A 19,101-nucleotide genomic window follows, 5' to 3' on the forward strand; every position below is an offset into this window, starting at 1 on the left:
AAACCTGTATCCCGTTTAAATTGATACTACATACCTATCTGAAGCTACCGTTTCCTTTTATCGTGAAATATTTTTGTATTTTTATCAAAATAACCGCCTAAAACTTTCCGTATGGCAGTGTTTACAAAGAGCGAACCTGTATTTTCACAGCAAAGACCGCTGGGCCAAGGTACTTTTTTCGAATCCTTTCCCAAAGAAACGCACGGATCATGAATCCTAAAAATCCGGATTCAGATATGATCTGACGTATCCACTCGAAGTGTGGATTCTTCAGATCATTGATCCAAGATTAATCCATTTTCGGATATAGGTAAAGAAACGCAAAATCCGTTTTTGGATCAAGAATCCGGATTTGGATTTTTCCCAAAGAAACGCACCCTAAATCTCATTACCATGAGGTTATAAATAGCGTGCCCTGTGGCTGTTGACGTGACATAAAACCGAGGGCTCCTATGATAAACATCCAACAACAATCCAACAATTCGTTGACGAAGGACCTGGATAGTACTAGAATAGCTGTTTGAAAACATTTGGACATAAAGACAAGCTGTTAAAAGGCATATACTTAAAATGTCTGGTGTTTCAGCTGACGTACTCGGTCAAATAATTCTTAAAATCTACGACAACTTTCCGCAGTTCTTCACAGGAAACTATACTCTCGCGGAGGTTCTTTCGACTGTCCGCTACAATGCAACTGTTTTGTCATTTATCGCGAACACGACGGGCCTCGGTGAAAATGTGATACAGCAAACTGTCGACGTTTATTTGATTGTCGCAGGGTATATGAAGCCAACAACAGCAGCGCCGACGAGCAACACGACTATAACGAACACGTAAGTGATCGTAAGTACAAAAATAGAATAAATTATATTGGTCCGATAAAAATTATTTACAGTGTAGATCCTTCTTTCGTGTATATACTGCCAAGCAGGAAAGGAATCGGTTAACATGTGTCGTCAAAACGTTTCGTTTTAACGAAATGACTTTTGCCAAATATTTCTTGGTAGCTCTGAAGATTCAGTTTCAGAAATGAGAAGCTGCACGCACCGTATGTGTCACGCTCCAACAAACGTTTCAACAATTTTATTATCGATAAGCACACATTTTCAACTTATCTGCCTTCTGTAAAAGAGAATGATCGCTTTAGCAGCCTTATTTTTGAGTTAAGTTAAAATTGTTCGTTTTGGTTTACTATTCAGTCAATACCTTTTTGGCTCGGTGTAAAACCCGAAAAGAAATAATCGCGTGCGCCCGACTTGATATCTTCTTGGACATCGAGTTTAAAATGTATGTAATTTAGCCCGGGTAATTAGCATACATTCAGTTTATGTGTATCTTAGTACGATTGTCAATGGTTGAGGTCACACTAAGGCTGGATTTCCACTGACGCGTAATTGTTTACGTGCGTTAACGTGCGTGAAAAAATTTAGAGACAATGTATGAACGACTTCCGCACACGTTTACGCAAGCCGTTCATACATTGTCTCTAAATTTTTTCACGTACGTAAACGCACGTAAAAATTTACGCGTCAGTGGATGTTAAGGTGGATTTCCACTGACGCGTAATTTTTTACGTGCGTAAAAAAATTAGAGACAATGTTTGAACGGCTTGCGTACACGTTTACGCAGGCCGTTCATACATTGTCTCTAATTTTTTTCACGCACGTAAAAATTTACGCGTCAGTGGAAATCCACCATTAGGCTTTTACTGCAGTTAAATGCCTTTACCATAGTAAAAGAAGGTAAACAAAAATTAACTATGGTAAAGTGAGCTGGTTGACTTGGACATTAGCCAGATGGCCTATTGTCCTAGTCTGTCAATCGAAACGGACACTTGGCGTAACGGATGGTCCTCGGCAAAACACGCTCATGGAATATTAAAGCGTCGATGTGAAAATTTGAAAACCAGGATTAAGTTAAGACGTTGTATCGACGGCTAGTTTCATTTGTAACGCAAGTTAGAAGCGCGCAATTTATATTTTTTTGTTTAAAAAACAACTCTTTGAATTGAAGCTGTTTTCCGCCATTTCTCAAGATATTTTAAGCTAGGTAGACGTTGCACAAATGCATTGGATGTGAAGTCTTCGACATAAAGCACTAGTATTGAAATGGCGCAATTTCAATACACGTGCTACACAATTTCCGGAGCTCAGTATGCTTCATATAAAAAAGAAGACAAGCTGTCACTTAAATAAACAAAGTTTAGATAAACGCATGATAAACCATGCTTTTTCAGGTCGGTTCACCATAGTAAACTTTACTTTCATCCTGCCGCCGTTGCTATCGCAACAAACTAAATGTACAGTTACCATGGTAAAGAGAAAAAAAGCGATCACACCTAAAATTGTGTTTACCATAGTAAATGCCCAAGTGTGACCTCAACCAATGTGTTTCTCTTTGGTCCACTCAATAAGCTGCTACTAAGTGAGTACCTTTCTACATAAGTATTTCTCGCGGAGAATTATATTTTCTTTATTTATAAAAGATAAAAAGGTAAACCCAAACCCGATCAGCTGTGTTCTCTATTGATGGACGTTGCAGCTGGTGTCTGATATCAGATCTGATATCAGATCACAATCGTTGTACAAACACAGGCGTCCCAAACTCATGATTCTAGAAAAAGATCGAATAAATGATTTATGTATGCGTATGAATGATTTATGCAAGTGTATGAATGATTTATGTAAGCTAAAGCTTATCGAGTAGGACGTGACTCCTTGAAGAGCGCGGTGTTGTGTTACAATTTATGTAGTTTAAAATAACGTGGAATAAAAGCGCTCGACGAAATAAAATTTCACCTTCCTTTCAATAAAAATAATAAAGAAAATGTACTCACCTTTCTTGGTTTCTGTTGTCTTTTTGGGCTGCTATTTCACTTTTTCTCAGCCATTGATTATTGATTACTGCCAGGTGGATGTCCTACTCGATATTCTAGGCGTTTTTGGAGAATATCTAAAAGAACATTAATAGTCCTCCAGCTTTAGCTTCGTTTGTTTCTGTTCCATTTCCGACCATGTGATGATAGCCTTTAGAAATACAGTACTTGTTTCAAATCCAAACATATCCACCAGAAAACGAATGCCGGAATACTATTTGGATAAGTGAATTAGTGTGGAGCATTTAAAACAAGAAATACGAATTTGATGTGAACGGCTTAGGATTGAGAAACACAACGGTCGTTAATTCATCTTCACTTGTTGGAATATCCGACAACAGTATCGTAAACGGGAACGAAAGCTCTAGTTTTCTGAATAACTGTTTAAATTTCAAAAAGCATTCAAGAACTTTGTTTGGCACAGAAAAGCTACTTCCCCCTAAATTGCTAAAGATAACTCCTAACCTTGTTATTTTTTTAGCCCCCGGCGTAGCTGGGTATAGACGTATTTTTCGGCACGAAACGTGGAGTGGCAATACTGTTATTTTTTCGAATAAAAAGGTTCACTTAAATTTAGTTGATACCTTTATTCCTGTTTATTCCTGGTATTATTTTTGATAATAGTTTTGAAATTTCCCTTTGAAAGTCAGCGATATTCCCTTCCCTCAAGTAATCATTGGTTTCGTGGTCAAACTGCCAAGATAATAAAACAATTATGCTGCTCAATTCTGCGGAATATTGTCTGATTTTAACCCACTGGAGGCCAACGGTCTGGATCTACGGGTAACTACTAAGTATCTTACGATAGTCCGCGCTATCGAGGGTTCTCGTCCCCACCTACCAACAAATGACACCAGACTCGACCGATGTAAGGAATATCAAGAAGAATAGAAAAAAAAGAAGATAATAAAGCTTATTTTTCACATGGCTCGTTTTCCTCTTCCAGGCTGATTATATCAAATAAACCCCGCTAATTAGCAACTGTCTGAAAAGCCGGGCGCGGCTTTAATTGTAACAGGGGAGAGCGGGGCTGATATCTAGTATTCCCCTAGGGGATTATTAAAGTTGATAATCTCCTAGGGGAATATTACGATAATATTCCCCTCGTAGCAAAGCCACAAGCCTCGCATAACAAACAAATCACAACTTTACTTTAATAACGTTATGATTTATTTTACCTTGACCGCTGTTACATTTTAAATACTACTGAGCAATTGCTTAATTGAAAACACGAGAAATGCGTTCCGGTACTCATGCCTCGACGTTTGCTCTCCGTTCAGGGGCACCCAATGGAATATTTCGTTAAACTATCTGTTCGGAAGACGATTTGAGATCTAGAATTTTCGATCGGAACATTCATTGTAAATTTTTTGGCTTGCCTGCCTTTCCTAGGATTTTCGAATATCTAAAAAATGATATAATTGTTCGTTTTTAACGGATTTTTACTCTAAAACTCTTTCTCTGGCTGGAATTTTTTCGGAAAGGTAAGTTTTGATCCCTATAACTTTCGGATCACTAGACTTTCAGCTAGGAAATCCGAACAGATAAAAAAGTTTTAGGGGATAAAAATATGCCTATATCTACCGTTTAAATACGAAAATACGTTCAACGGTGCTATCTTTAAGTGTTTTGGAACTATATTCTCGATGGGTGCCCCTGTCCGTTGCAGTTCAATCCGTTCGGACCGTTCGGTTGCTAACACACTCCAAAAATTCAAACACCAAAAGGTTACCTTTTTTAGTGTTCTTCGGGATCCTTTCACTGTTCCTGGCCAGCAGCTCTTTAATTTGTCATCGTCGACGATGATATCTCTAGCCTCTTCGACGTTTTCTTCCCATTTGTTTCCGCCTGGTTAAAGCCAAACAACCCTTCTGTCGCCTCCTAAGTGCTAAACTGAGCGTTTTCGCAGTCCTCTTCGAGATTCTGATAGCAATTTCTCCAAGTTATTGCCTGGATTTGTCGCAAAATAAAAACTTTCCTTCGCAGACTCGCTCACCTCTGCCAACTTTGCAGTAAAGTGGTGAAAAATGTGGTTACAAAGTTGTCGGAACTATCAGGCAATTAAAAAAACCCAGTGCGTACTTTCGGAATCTTTAATCTATTGTTAAGCTAGCTTGATTGGCAAGCATATTGATTGTTTTGGTCGGCGTATCAAAAACGAAAAAATAACCTGTTTATTATAAAATTTAACAATGTGGAAACCCCAGTGCGACTTTTCGGAACCTTTTTCCTGTTGTTAAGTGTGTGTCGGGAAAACCATTTCAGCGCATTTCAGCGCACCTACATCAAAACAACGAAGAAAAAAATTTTTCTTATTGTTTGAGCCACTGTTGATACCTCGCCCATGTGAAAAATAAGCCGGTTATTTTTAGGCACCTCGGCGATATGTGATTTATTTACCTCGGGCTGCGCCCTCGGTGAATAAATCACATATCTCCTCGTTGCCTAAAAATAACCCTTACTTAATTTACAGAAAACGTAATTCAATAAACTGACACTGTATTGAAATTATTTTTCCCTAGCACTGGAGACGATTCCTGCAAACTCGTTGCTGGCCTTTTGACATTTTCCTCTGTATTCATTGCGGTATGTATATTAAAATTGATTACTGTTTTTTTACATATGTATGTAATGCCATGGTATTTAGTTGTCTCGGAAACCCGTTTCTCTATGCAGCACAGGCCTTGCATCGTTCAATCGCGCGACCAAGTTGAATATGTTTCAGGCGATACAACCCTTTTAACCTTACCATTTTTAACTCGGAAAATTCCGAGTTTTGGTGATTGGGGCCGATTTCACTCCTTCCATCCTTCACTCGATTCCTGTTAACATTTAATTGGCTAATTAATTAATTAATATCAAATTGAATTATCATTAATTTTGTAAAGCGGGTAGGGGTCTTGGTAAAATGCGATCCCTATTTGTGTTACTTTTTAAGATGTACACAAAGGCTATATATTTGTTTCTGAAGCCCCAATGCTCTCCTTGTGGTACGTATTCTTCCAGCCATAAACCCAAGCACAGGGAACTTTGCGTTAAACGCATGCGCACAAGACTCGAGGTGACAATATTGGCTCGATCACAAGAAATCTACATTTCTAAAATGCCGTCCAATATGGTAAACACCGAGACGACTAAACGTCGCACACACGCATGCGCACAAGACTCGAGGTGATAAATATTGGTATCGATCACAAGAAATCTACATAGTTCTAAAATGTCGTCCAATGGTTAACACCGAGATGACTAAACGTCGTACCATCCATGATCGAAATACGCCTTTGTAGTTTCAAAAGTGAAAAGGAGATGCAGAAACTGATGGGAAATCAAGTTCTTTGACAAGGCGAAAATTTGTAACAATCGATCGTCGAGGGTATGTATTAAGCCACAGGAAGCCGTATTTAGCCCTTTCTTCTATCATCATAACACATTTTGTATAAGCTTTTAGCTTCGGTATGAGCTTCAACACTTGATTTTAAATGGAAACACAATACTCGTTCGCTAAAAAGAAATACAAAAAGAAATGAACAATATACGATTTCTCGAATACATGATTTTGGCATGATTTTTCGTTCCGGTAAATTGGTACAATAATTAAATAAATGATATGCTTGTAGAGAAATCATATAAATACGCGCGTTAAAAAATATTAAAAAACCAATAGGAAAAAAAAAAGAAAAAAATAATTTTGTTAGTTCTGGATTCGAACTCTTAACAATTGCGAACTTCAGTTTGCAGTTCACTGCCACTTGCGCCACGACGCCACAACCGGAAGTTGATGTGAGAAAAATCGGATTTGAACCGCTGAGTCATTCCGTGGAGAAGCGGGCTCAACCAAGTGTCGTAAATTGTTCTCTTGCCGGTTCGCTGAAGAACTGTGCGGTCCGTCGAGGTTTCTGTTTTGAAACCTGCAAAAACCTACAGTTTAGTCTGGTTTACTTACCAAGTGATTTGCTTTGGTGACAGCATCTCACATTTGTGCATCAGTAAAGTGCATGGACGTTCAATTCGAGAGTGGTCTCAGGAGTGCTTGTTGATCTGATCAGACGTACGCTACACAAGTTACGAATGGACTCACATCATTGTGGAGAGTGTCTGAGAGTGGAATTATTCATGGTTGTTGCTTTGGGAACCATCATAGGTAAGCTAAGCATTAACAATATTTAAATATTTGTTGTCTGTATACGAAACATTTAATAGATTTTCTTTCGGGTATGGTCGGAACAACATGTGAGCATTTTGCAAACCTTTGAGGCTTTTCAACATGTAGTGACATGGCTGTGTGTAAGAGGTGCAAAGCAACATCATGGGGTAATCTTGTTGAGCATATAGTAAATTAAGCAAACAAACCCTATGAATTGCTCATTCATTTTGTACCAGTAATTTATTCTCACAACTTTAAAGCATATATCACTTGTGCCCATAAATAACAAAATGCTCTATGTTCATGTCAATACATAATTACACAACAATCTATTAAATGACTGATATAGAAAACAGGAATTTTGTTTCAAACAAACAAAGGATATTTTGACTTGCTTGTTATTTTCATGTTCCAAAATACTTGGACTGCTACAACTTGCATAATGTGAGCATAAACTTTTGGAGTGAAAAATACTCACCCTCATTTTTTTTTAGGGTAAGGATGACATGTCAGTTGACATGCCCTTCCTTACACCCCTGCTTAGAAGGAATCCAGATTTAGGTAGGTTGCTAACATTAAGAGGGTTAGTGGGGTGGGGGTGGGGATTTTATACAAAGACTGATAAGCATTTGAACTACATTTATACACCTTTTACTTTATATTAATGTATCCTCTTTAACCTACAGCTGAATGTGATTTTTCTTATTAATTATTTTAGGTGCAACAGTTTATTCTTTGGTCAACATGTGTGGATACAAAATGAACAGTGCAAGTTGCCAACTACATTTATCCAAGCAACAGAGAAATGTTAACAACTTTGACACTTGCTGAGGTACTAATAGTGATGTTGAAGATGCAACACATTAAAAGCCCTTTTGGACATTGCCTGCAGGACAAGTTATCCTGGTGAACTTCATGGAATAAAACTGAGAATTACATCTACATGTATACTCTCAAAAAAGGACATCAAGTACAAGTACTTATTATACTGCATGACTTCCTTGCACTTCATGTATGTGTAATCACAGAATTCAGAAACACTTCAATTTGGAACTTGATCCATTGATTTCCATGTACATTACTAAAAGTCAAGGATGCCAACAAAGAAGATGCATTGCTTCAGAAAAATTCTGACATTCTACATGACTTGTAATGATATCACCACTTAATAACTTTTGCCACATGTAGAGTAATCAGTCATAATAACCAAACAATTAAAATGAGCTTATTCTTTGAAGTAAAATGAAAGGAAAGGTCACACTGTTATCCAGATGATACCTCCAAGTTGTGGCTGTTAAATTATTTTTCTTGGCAAGAACTGTTGTTATGTGTCCTGCTCCTGACAAAAATGTCATTGATAAGTTTTTACAAACTCTATTATATATATATACATGGTGGCTTAATCAATAATCTTTATTTGCATGTACGACATGTACATTTTTCTAATGGAATTGATAAAACAATGCAGTGTTCATCACTGACAATGTCAATGTAAATTTTTTGTCGCTTTTTACTCACTCAGACAACATGACACCAATCTATTTAAATTTAGTAAATCATTATTTGTTTGTACAGTATTTTTACAAAGTTCAATAAATACTTGTTGCACCTATTAGGTAAAACTTGTTCATTTTATAATCTATCCTGCTCTTTTCTTGTCCCCAGAGGTGTCACTTATTTGTCAGCACCAAGAATCATGTAGTTATGGGCTCTGGGGACATGCCTAATAATTAACAAAAAATTGCGTTCCGGGTTATGGGCTTATGTCAACTTACAGTCTCTTAATCTCTTTAGACTTGTGAATGTTAAATTATCATTCTTGGACATTATTGTCATGGTACTGTATTTGTACCATATGCCCAGCTACAAATTTCATTGCTACCATGTACATCCACTTTAGATCAGATGTACTACGACCTATGCATGACATTTGACCAAACAAAATGTTCCTGTCATTTTTTACTACAGTACAAACAACTCAAAAATAATCTCTTTGTCACCCACACTAAGTAGCCATACATTTTCACCCTTTCACGATAAATTTTCCGAGTTCAGTGGCTCGCAGCCACTTTGCCAGTTATCTGGGCCCGAAATAAAAGTTTGTTCATGAAGTGGATTCTCTTACTCCAAGCCTGATAATAATTAACGTACCTGTCACTTTCTCTGGCTTCTTGTGCCAGAACAAATTAAGTAACGGCAATATTTTCCTAAACTAAAAGTGATATCCGTGATTCCAATCAACTCATAAATTTTATAACGTTAAGCAACATTACAATCACCTGAACAGAAATCGTAAACAGCGTACATCCCCTAAATATAATTTGATATTGTTGATCTCCGAACAGTCACCAGATTATCACCACTGGATCACATAAAGTGTACTTGCCGTCGGTTTACAATTTGTATGATAGTTAATGCTACATTGGCAATAATGTATTATTGGAAGCAGCCTGTCTTGTCTGCTAGGTTAAGTAATTGCCCGAACTGAAATAAAAATGTATATATCACTTTAAATTTTGAGTACAAATTTGACGACAAGGTCTTCGCGATTGAGCTTTTCACACTGTCACTTCACCATGTGACCTATTTTGATCAATCCGTACGGCAGAAACGTGTTCGGGATTTTCATTATCTGTATTTTGTTTCTCTAGCTTATCATCGTGTTAGTCCTCTCTTTCTTGAATCAACGGAAAAGATTAGTGAGGTTGTGGGGTAAAACGATCACGCGACCGGGATTGTGCATGTAAGTACATAGCTCATTATTGTATTTCTTTTTTTCTTTTATTTTTGTACGCTGACCTGGCGCTGCAGCACCTATTTTTTTTCATAGCTAGCTTTTATCATTGTTTTCTAAATTACCTTTTTTTGTCTCAACTTGCTACTTAAGATTCTGTGACCTTTTCTTTTTTTTTTTATTTTAGCCCTGTCAACTTGGTAGACAGTTACGAAAACAGATTTGCCTTTGCTTGTGCGTTTGGTGCTACTACAACGAAATGTATAAATATCATGTTTTTTGGGGACTATCGACAAATCTTTCCTGATGAAATGATCGCGTGGATTGAGCGTCCTGAGGGTCCTAGCTTTACTGCAAGTAAGCACGTTATATTTTTTCAGGGAGAAAAATACGTTGGGTATTATTTCTTGTTTGTTCTTGCTTTACTATTTCTATTGATTGGATAAAAAAAGTCACGTCACTTACTCAACCAATCAGATGGCAAACCAATCACTACACGTGATTTTTTTTTTCTGCACTTGGTCGGCTGGTTTCCATTGTCGTCCCAGAGCCGCTTGTTCCTCTCAACCGGCAAACCCTGTGCACGAGAAACAAGCCGAGAGGCTATTGGGACACGTGATTTCATTGGCTAGATTTTAACAAAGGGAAATTCAAATCTAGTCAATCGAACCAACCCGTTTTTAACTCTTGTATAACAAAGGGATTTTAAAACGATCATTTGTTTAGCTGTTCCTTTTGTTAAATCCAGCCAATCAAATTATGTATCCCCAGAGCTACTTGTTTCTCGTGCACAGGCTTCGTCGGCTAAGAGGGACAAGCGGTTTTGGGGACGAGAATGGCTGATTTCATGTAAATGGCTTTGAATCCTCACCAGCTGCTCACTGGTTCATTGTGTTGCATACGTTTGTTATCCAGTGACCATTGTCATAGTTATTGTTTTGGTCCTACAAAAGCTGTTCTACTCTTTCACAGTACATGATCTAACATAAAATGTCTATCGTGAGTAACAAAATGATGATTTTGGTGAAGAAATTATTTAACATGACACGAGCGTGGGACAAAGAAAAAGTCTGCTGAGTCCCCGACGGGAATCGAACCCATGGCCTCCAAGATACCGGTATCTGGGAGGCCATGGGTTCGATTCCCGTCGGGGACTCAGCAGATTTTTTCTTTGTCCCACGCTCATGTCATGTTGAATAATTTCTTCACTTATTTATCACCGAGCTTGAAATTTACAATCTTTTTTATTTACTACACATTTGATGATTTCGACATTACTGATCCTAGCAGTATGCAGGACGCGTGTCATATATAGATATATCACCTAGTAAATGGCCCAGCTCACAACGAGTCTCTGATCAGTTGAAATTTACCATCTTTATTACTAAAATGATGATTTTGTTTTCGTAAAGTTAAGTAGACTACCGTCCGACGTTAAAACAGAGCCGCAACCAGACTCTTGGCATAGACTAGGCAAGATCGGTGATCGCCTAGGGCGCGAGCCGCGAATTTTGAAATCTAGATGCATTAACGCCATTTGCAGGTATTTCTTTAAAAAATTTAATGTTGTTCAACTGTGGATTTTTTTCACGAAAAAAAAAAAAAATATTTTAAAATTTTGGTGTAAATGAAGACGAGGCAAGTGCCTCGTCTTGCCTCTTGCTAGCTACGGCCATGGTCAAAAGATTATTAGTAGAAACTCAGCCATCAGCCATGTTCTATTGGAAATCCGCGAATCTAATTGGTTCTCCACCTGTTTCCTATTTATCAATTAGACCAGTCGCCCATTTCTATGAGGGACTAGTTAATCCGCGCTGACTATTCGCTCTTAGAAAACTCAAGCTCGTTCAATAGAAGACTACATGGGAAAAAGAGCTGTTATAATCAACATGTCGCGTTATTAGACTGATAAAAATAGGATCTCTGTTTTCAAAGATGTATTTTTTACATTCTATATATAAAGAAGTGTTTTTTTGACGTTAACAGCTACATCTTATGTCCTGTTTTTTTAGTTATTTGGAAGATAGTAGCCATGATGGTTATTGGAATCGCCTATTATCCACTCTTTGCTTGTATGGCAACTGACTTCAAGATTACCGGTCTTGTTATCGGCTTCCTTTACTCTGCCCTGTGGTAGGATTTATTTTTTGTTGTTGCTTGTTAAATTGTAACGTTTTTAGCCCCAATTTCCACATACCAATTCTCCTCAGTGATCTCGATACATTTTCTTATAGTATTAGTTAGGAGAATTTGTTAGAAGATAATAGCAATCTCCCTCTGGTGTTCATTTTTTTATTCTCATAACCCTTTATATTGATAAAGTATCGATATTGTAAGGAGAAATTTGGTGTTGGTCACTCTTGAGACTTAAAGGTTTAAGTGGGTAAGCTATCAGAACCAGTAAACTCTAGCCATTGTACTTTTAAAGTGTTTTCACAACATCTCTCCGCGTCGTCGTATACAAATGGAACCGGTAAATTGTCGGGGGAACGTAACAGAAGGTAACGATAAACTAGCTGTATAAGTATGGCTTGTCGCTTTACGCTATAAAAACTGAAATTAAAAAAGGTCCTATAAATTCTCTGTTTGTTTTAAGGAGAGTTAACATATGGGAGGCGCGATGGCATAATGATTAGTGCGCTGGACTTCAGATCGAACGGTGCAGATTTGCACCCTGTTATTGTGTTCAGTGTGCATAGGCAATAATACTTTAATTTACGTGGCCTTTTAAATGACTACTGGTTTTCAAAACCCAAGCATGTCGCGTAGCAGTGCAACACACGTTTCGAAAAGTGATTTTATAATGCTTCTGCTTTTGATTTTTTCTTTCTTTCTATATTTTATTTCATATTATAAAATGTGCAGTATTGTCTTCCTATGCAGGATTAACTTTCTAGCTGAGGAGTACATCCAGTGTCCAGTATATTCATCTCTTGTAAGTCATTTACGAAGACGTACTTATTGAAGAAAATAAGGCTAGCACGACTGTCTTTTATTAGATACTCTCCAACATTGAGCAGGGTAGTTGTTTCTATATTAAAATTTAACACATTTAGGTATCCCCTTACTAGGGGTGTTCCCTTGCGAGATGTGTCTCTTTATGCGGCGTGTCTCCTTTACCGCTGCGACCCTTCTTCCGTGGTGTTCGTTTATGGGTTTGGGGATGCTCTTAAACTGAAGTTGAGGTATCAGCATTGACGGCAGTTGCTCCTTTAATGTTTAGTTCGTGATATTGTCTGCAACGTGTATCCATATACATATTAATCTTGTTATAATTCCTCACTGCTGACTCATTATGTTTCCTCTATTGCTCTGTTGTTTTCCCAACCTCTCGTAAGCAGACCCAGGAGGGGTACTCAAAAATATAGGTCCAAACCTTTACCCTGTGATACATTAAATGTTCAAGCAAGCAACCGTTTTACAATTTTCTACCAGTATACGTTGCATCAATAGTGATCTAATCCGTTTGACATATAGAAAACTGAATTGAAAAGCAGAGACCGATACAACGTAGAATGATTAAATTTGTTATGTACTATATTTTGGCTGGCAAAACCAGCCTCCTTCAGGTACAAAGAAGAAGGCTGGTTTGGCCAGCCGAAATATAATACATAACAAATTTAATCATTCTACGTTGTATCGGTCTCTGCTTTTAAATTCAGTTTTCCTTTGATACACTATTCTCACTGCATACATAATTAGCCCGTCACGCGGGAATGGCTTAAGTTCGTTAAATTCCGGCGTGTTGCACTAGTAGCATGATGCATTGCGACCTTCGCTTCAAATATCACAGTTTCAGTCACCTCGTGGCCAGTTCAACGGAGTTCGGTGAAGTGACGGTAAAAGTTTCGCCCCTCCCACCTCCCCTGGTGGCGGTCGATCACTGCTGTATCCTACATGCTACACGCCAATTGCCCTGGCAGTCGCGGGTATCCTCCCATAACTTAGCTTCCCGTGTCAGGGCAATTGTGTACAGTGAGAATGTTTTACTATTTTCGACAGAAACGATAACGCTTTTGTTTTTTCATCGAGGAGGCAAGCGTGGCCGAGTGGTTTAGGGCGCTGGTGTTGTAATCCGGAGGTCCCCGGTTCAAGACCTGCCCCTGCCACTAGCTGGATTTGTTTCTCGGTTGTACCGAATTCAAATCCTCAACCACGCTTTGTATATAGCCAACTGGTCTGCCTCCTACCAGTTGGGATTTTTAACCTTGTTATGTTCATTTAAAATATTTGTTTCCTCTGTTTCAGTGGCATGCCTGTAAACTAGCTATCTCGATGCTAAGTGCATGACCACTATAAACAAACAACAACAACAACAACAACAACAACAAGAAAATGGTACCGGCCCTTCACATATGCTTCATCGCTTTTCTTAATTTCTCTCTTCAATAACCCTTAAAATACTTGAATGAATCGACCGTTCGGGGGGTCTTTTCGAGATATTTTAAAACGTAATAACCCCTACTCGTGAGATTCCTACTCTTTCATATACCTACACCCTAAAAGGGTAGCCCTTTTGGGCAAAGCTTCCCCTTGTAGTCCATGATAGGGGCTAGCCCCTTTCCTGTGGAGCAGACATCCCCCGTAAATGGTCACTTAAGTCTGGTTTCGAAAGTTTCCGCTTACGGGCGGTTCAACTGTACTTGATTGTTTAACTGCGTTTTATTCCTGTTAGGTATTTCCTGGAGATGGACTTGTCGCTGAGTTTCCCGTGCTCATTTGCTTGGTCTTCTTATGCCTGAGGTACTTCGTGTTGTTGGTTAAAGCAATACACGCGAGGCGTCGTCTTTATGTTTCTCCGAAGGTAAGTTGATTGTGATACGGTGCAACTACATTGCATGAGTCTGGTAAACATAGGGTTATCACAAACAAACAAACAAACAAACAAACAAACAAAAAATAAAACAAACAAACAAATGTTCGTTTCATTCGATGTGCGCGCGTGGCTGTTTTTTGACAAAACCGACATGCAGATGTAAGTTAACCCTTCTGGTAAGCGGGCGAGCACAGAGGGATGTTTGAAATTCAGGCTAGTAAGGGATCCTATTCTCACCCGATTGTATCGATCACATAGGTAGCTACGCAATAGGTTTATCGCGTTATCTTCGAATCCGTAAGCTTTCAATTTACTTAGCATAAGTGGAGGGTGGAGAGAGTCGAAAGCCTTCGACATATCTGTGGATAAGATACTGGTGCACTGTAGCCTGAATTTCAGACATCCCTCTGTGCTCGCCCGCTTACCAGAAGCGGGCGAGCACAGAGGGATGTCTGAAATTCAGGCTACTGCCAAACATTCTTCGAAATTTATCGTGATTTGCTTGGCCAACAATTTTTCAAATACTTTATCTACGCAAGAAAGTACTGTGACAGGTCGATAATTTTCCTTCACACAGCGATCACCCCTCTTAAAGACAGGTGTCCATTCTCCTTTTCTCCAATCGGTTGGCCATTTTCCTTCTTCGATGCAGGCGTTGAATATCACGGAGAGTGGACGAGCTAGTTCCGAGGCACCAATCTTCATCATTTTTATGGGGATAGCGTCATATCCAGTGGCTTTGTTCGCATCGAGTTTTTCTAGGACCTCACATACTTGCTGTTCGTACGTCTGTTTAAAGTCAAACTTTCGAGTTGATCTCACTGAGTTCCTGATTTTTCGCACACCAGGGTGGCTAGCAAAATCATTCATGGTTGACAGTTTTGCTTTGTCGCCTCCAATACCGTCAGCAATTGTGGAAAAATGGTCTACAAGTAGCTCAGCAACTCTGTTTTGCTCCTTCACAATTGACCCGCCATCGTCCAGATGGATTTCTATTTCTCCCGTTTGTCTTTTGTCCGTTAAGAAGGGTGTAAAGGTGTTAAACAATTTTCTCGGATCATCCTGAAGGGCGTCAGCTTTTCTTTTCCAGTAATTCTTAATAGCTTTTCTTCTTTGGCGCGTGGCTTCATTTCGACATCTTTGCTTATTGTCCCAGTTTTCTTGTGTTTTATTCTTTAAGTATTTCGCTGTCGCTTTGCGTTTCGCACGGATGGCATTTTTCCATTCAGTCGTCATATATGGGACGTCTCTTTCTCGAACACGCATTCTTTTCATCGGAGCATGTTCATCAACAATTCCTTTCATTAGCAGCTGCCAATAATAGACTTTATCATCGACTTCGCTAAAGATCTCGCCAACATGCCATGGAGCTACAGACAATTGTTCTTTGAACGCCTCTGCGTTAAAGTTATTGTAACTTCTGAAAGATATTGTCTTTGAACGGTGGACTTTCGCTTTGTTTCTAAGGATACCATAAATTAATGCATGATCACTCAAGGCGGAGTGATAAATGCCGCTATACTTAAACAATTCAGGCTGATTGCTTAGAATTACATCAATAAGCGTGCTGCTTGTCTTTGTTCCACGAATTTCTGTCCTTGTTGGTTTACTGATCAAGCATTCCAATCCTTGCTCCATTTCCATATCAGTTAACAACTTTCCCTCGCGTTTGTCCGGTCGTAGTCTGTCAAGATTTAGATCTCCAAGTATGACCATAAAGTTACTCTGTAAGCTGGCCCAATTACAAATATCACTCAGTTCGTTTTCAAGTAGTATGTGATATTCACCGCTAACGGCTTTTGGCGGACGATACATCCCAATAATTATCATGTTTCTCGTATCCATCTTAATTTCTAACGCGATTGTTTCGAAGGTTTTGTAGTTCTTTGGAATCTTGAGTCTTCTGCTGACTAAGGATGAAGATATCAGTGCCATCACTCCTCCACCACCTTTCTTTCTATCATTTCTGTGCACCGAATAACCGGGAATTGAAAACTGGCGATTTGGATAAGTCGAGTCTATTTTGGTTTGGCTTACAAACATGATGTGGCACTGAAATTTCTTAACAAAAGCAGTAAGCTCCTCGAACTTATTTTGCACACTGTTTATGTTTGTATGACACATTAAGATATTGCTGCCGGTGTGTTTTCTTCTAGACTCAAACTGAATATTGTCAGCCGTATCAGCAACCGCTTCCGATCCGCTATCATTTAGGATTGTTGACATTATTTCATCGGGAAGAGAGTCGTCCACATCATATGAAGCAGAGTTGTTAACATCACAGAACGGTAATTCCGTCAGTAGAGACGTCAAGATACATTCTTCACAGGACCACGTAGCATTAGGCGATTGCTGAATCCGTTTGTATTCGCTAGGCTTTATGTTAGTACACTTTACGTGGGCCTGGCCTTTGCATGAATCGCAACGCACAGCACGATGGTTGCGAGCGACTGTTCTCGAGCAGATTTTGCATTTTTCCGGCCCAGGATTGGGACAAATATCGCCACTCATCTTCAGGCGGGCTAGTTGAAATGTTGAGGTGGAGTTAGGATAACGCCTGATCTTGTCTGCAAAATATCTTCCCGTGGAAAGTAACTTGAACATACCAATATGGCCGCTCGTACTTCCACGAGGTACAAAGGCTTGGTTGAGGCGAATGAAATCTTTTCGTTCATCCCCGTAACAATACTTAGAAGTTTCCCTGGCAATCGCTGCATCGTTTGAGTACTCTTTCGCATTGCTTATATAACTTATAACGTAGATAGTGGCTACGATGTAGCGTAGAAAGACGGAGCTAAAAAATTTACGTCTTGCTGCCATTAGTGCCCAGGGCACTAATAACATTTCCCCAAGCATACTCTGCCACAATGTCCAAGAGAATGTTGGATTTGTGTACATGTATAATAATCCGAGAAGGACAAAGATAACAGCAGAGTGAACAAGGAGTAATATTATTTGGTTTTCTTGTGCTAGGCATAGAAACCAGACTACCGCGGCGTCTTTTACCGGAAGAATTAAAGGAAAATTATACAAGTGGAAACCGGGTATGAATTAACGCATTTCTTGTAAGCCTTAAGGTCGCGGGGGATACCTACAGCATGAATAAATTCATGAAGCGAAATTTTGCTTGATCTGCATCTTGTTAAGCGCTTATTTCTCGGCTGGTATGGATGCGATTAAGCTCAAATTTTGCAGAGACATAAAGAAATGATAAAAGATTATGTGTGTCGTCTTTTATTTGGTAGATTATACTTAACGGCGATGTTATAGCCACGTTAGTGCCAAATTGGGGAGAACATGATTGTGTGGCAGAGTTTACGGAACGAGCAGGAGACAGCACACTGTGATCTTGTCAAAAAATAATCAGTCAATATCTGTAGAGTGTCATAACAGAAGCGGATTTTTTAATTTAAAATTTGCCAGCAAGTTATGGCGGTTTAAATGCGCAAATGTTAATTTAATGCCGTCTACCTCTTTCTAAAAGAGCTCTTTTAAAATTCCGCCTCTGTTATGACACACTACAATGTCCATAGTTTACCTATCTGCAGTGGCAAGTCATGAAGGTCTGTATCTGCGCTGTATTCTCTGCCACAAAATTGTCGGAAAAGTCCAAACTTTGAGTTTTCCGAAGGTGTCCCGACCAAAACACGATCAGTTACTAAAGGAAAGATGTAATTATGGTAATTATATTCCACGCTTTTTTAGTGAGAACAATGCGTTTTTATGAAGGACATGATTAGCTATGATTGTTTATGCCGAATATTATTGTGATTACTCTGAGTTGCAGAAACAAAAACAAATTGAATAAATATTAGCTACAATCTATATAAACGTATATCGCCAGTGTTGTTTTAAATTGGTTAAAATATCAAAGAAACAGGAATTTATTTTTCCAAAAAAATCACGCGCACGCACCCGCATATTTTTATTCAGTCATGAATATCTCGTAAAGTTGTCGATGTCACTTTGTCAGTCGTTGCACTTCGTGCATACGCTTTAAATAAATGCATAATGATGAGCCTAAGGTGTCCCCCGCGACCTTAAAACCATTTTAAAACAAAACTGTTCTGATCCAGATAATGTGTGTATTTGAGTAGCAGACTATTCCTGGCTATTGATATTTAAAAATATCACTTACCCTTATTAAAAGCCTAATACTTTTTTGCTTGAAACGCAGCGAGTGGTAGTGGGTCTGCGACGATCAGTCCCTTGTTTGATGTATTTTTTTTTTTTCAACATATTTTCTTTTCCTCAGAATTCAAGTACTCAACTCGCGTTATTTGTACTTATTTCATCAGCTTTATTGGAATGTATGAGGTGAGTTGGATTCTCAACCGTTGCATACAACTTAGCATAATGCTTACTAGCATAAATACATGCATAACAATATCAGTATAATTGAACTCCCTCGAACCTGCATGGATGAATCCTTTAGGCAATGAACGGCGAAAATCGCTCTACCAAAGAACCTGCATTTTTTTATTTAACTCTATTCACCTCCACAGTACCTATCTTATAAAAAATCTATCTAT

General features: G+C 38.7%; 2 protein-coding genes and 1 long non-coding RNA gene across 5 annotated transcripts; 2 read left to right on the forward strand and 1 right to left on the reverse strand.

Moving 5' to 3' along the window:
• Positions 1-442: 442 nt before the first annotated feature.
• On the forward strand, positions 443-14,842 carry LOC144645570 (stimulated by retinoic acid gene 6 protein-like). Its single transcript, XM_078505150.1, has 8 exons — positions 443-833; positions 5,398-5,461; positions 9,671-9,762; positions 9,941-10,110; positions 11,766-11,886; positions 12,637-12,688; positions 14,429-14,557; positions 14,828-14,842. Exons 1-8 carry the CDS (start codon positions 571-573, stop codon positions 14,840-14,842), a joined length of 906 nt encoding a protein of 301 aa, XP_078361276.1. The 5' UTR covers positions 443-570.
• LOC144641896 (uncharacterized) lies at positions 6,484-9,123 on the forward strand. 3 transcript variants are annotated; one of them, XR_013568654.1, is made up of 3 exons: positions 6,484-7,016; positions 7,738-8,203; positions 8,258-9,123. It is a non-coding gene; the product is annotated as an uncharacterized LOC144641896 (long non-coding RNA). The 3 variants fall into 3 exon arrangements; XR_013568651.1 differs by lacking the exon at positions 8,258-9,123 and having other exon boundaries at positions 7,738-8,249; XR_013568655.1 differs by lacking the exons at positions 6,484-7,016; positions 8,258-9,123 and adding an exon at positions 7,052-7,580 and having other exon boundaries at positions 7,738-8,249.
• A 186-nt stretch (positions 14,843-15,028) lies between the features above and the next one.
• Positions 15,029-17,389, reverse strand: LOC144645583 (uncharacterized). The gene has a single exon (XM_078505159.1). The coding sequence runs from the start codon at positions 17,387-17,389 to the stop codon at positions 15,029-15,031; it is 2,361 nt and encodes a 786-aa protein (XP_078361285.1).
• Between the last annotated feature and the right edge of the window lie 1,712 nt (positions 17,390-19,101).

This window comes from Oculina patagonica, chromosome 1 (genome assembly GCF_052425735.1).
Source record: "Oculina patagonica isolate OP01 chromosome 1, crgOcupat, whole genome shotgun sequence".
Taxonomy (NCBI): Eukaryota; Metazoa; Cnidaria; class Anthozoa; order Scleractinia; family Oculinidae; genus Oculina; species Oculina patagonica.

What these genes read in the sequence shown, in the direction of transcription:
- LOC144645570 (XM_078505150.1), top strand. Translation starts at nt 571, where the DNA reads ATGTCTGGTGTTTCAGCTGACGTACTCGGTCAAATAATTCTTAAAATC. An exon ending in ACGCGACCGGGATTGTGCAT is followed by an intron (nt 9,763 to 9,940) that starts GTAAGTACATAG and finishes TTTTTATTTTAG; the next exon opens with CCCTGTCAACTTGGTAGACA. An exon ending in TTCCTTTACTCTGCCCTGTG is followed by an intron (nt 11,887 to 12,636) that starts GTAGGATTTATT and finishes CTTCCTATGCAG; the next exon opens with GATTAACTTTCTAGCTGAGG.
- LOC144645583 (XM_078505159.1), bottom strand. Translation starts at nt 17,389, where the DNA reads ATGGCAGCAAGACGTAAATTTTTTAGCTCCGTCTTTCTACGCTACATC.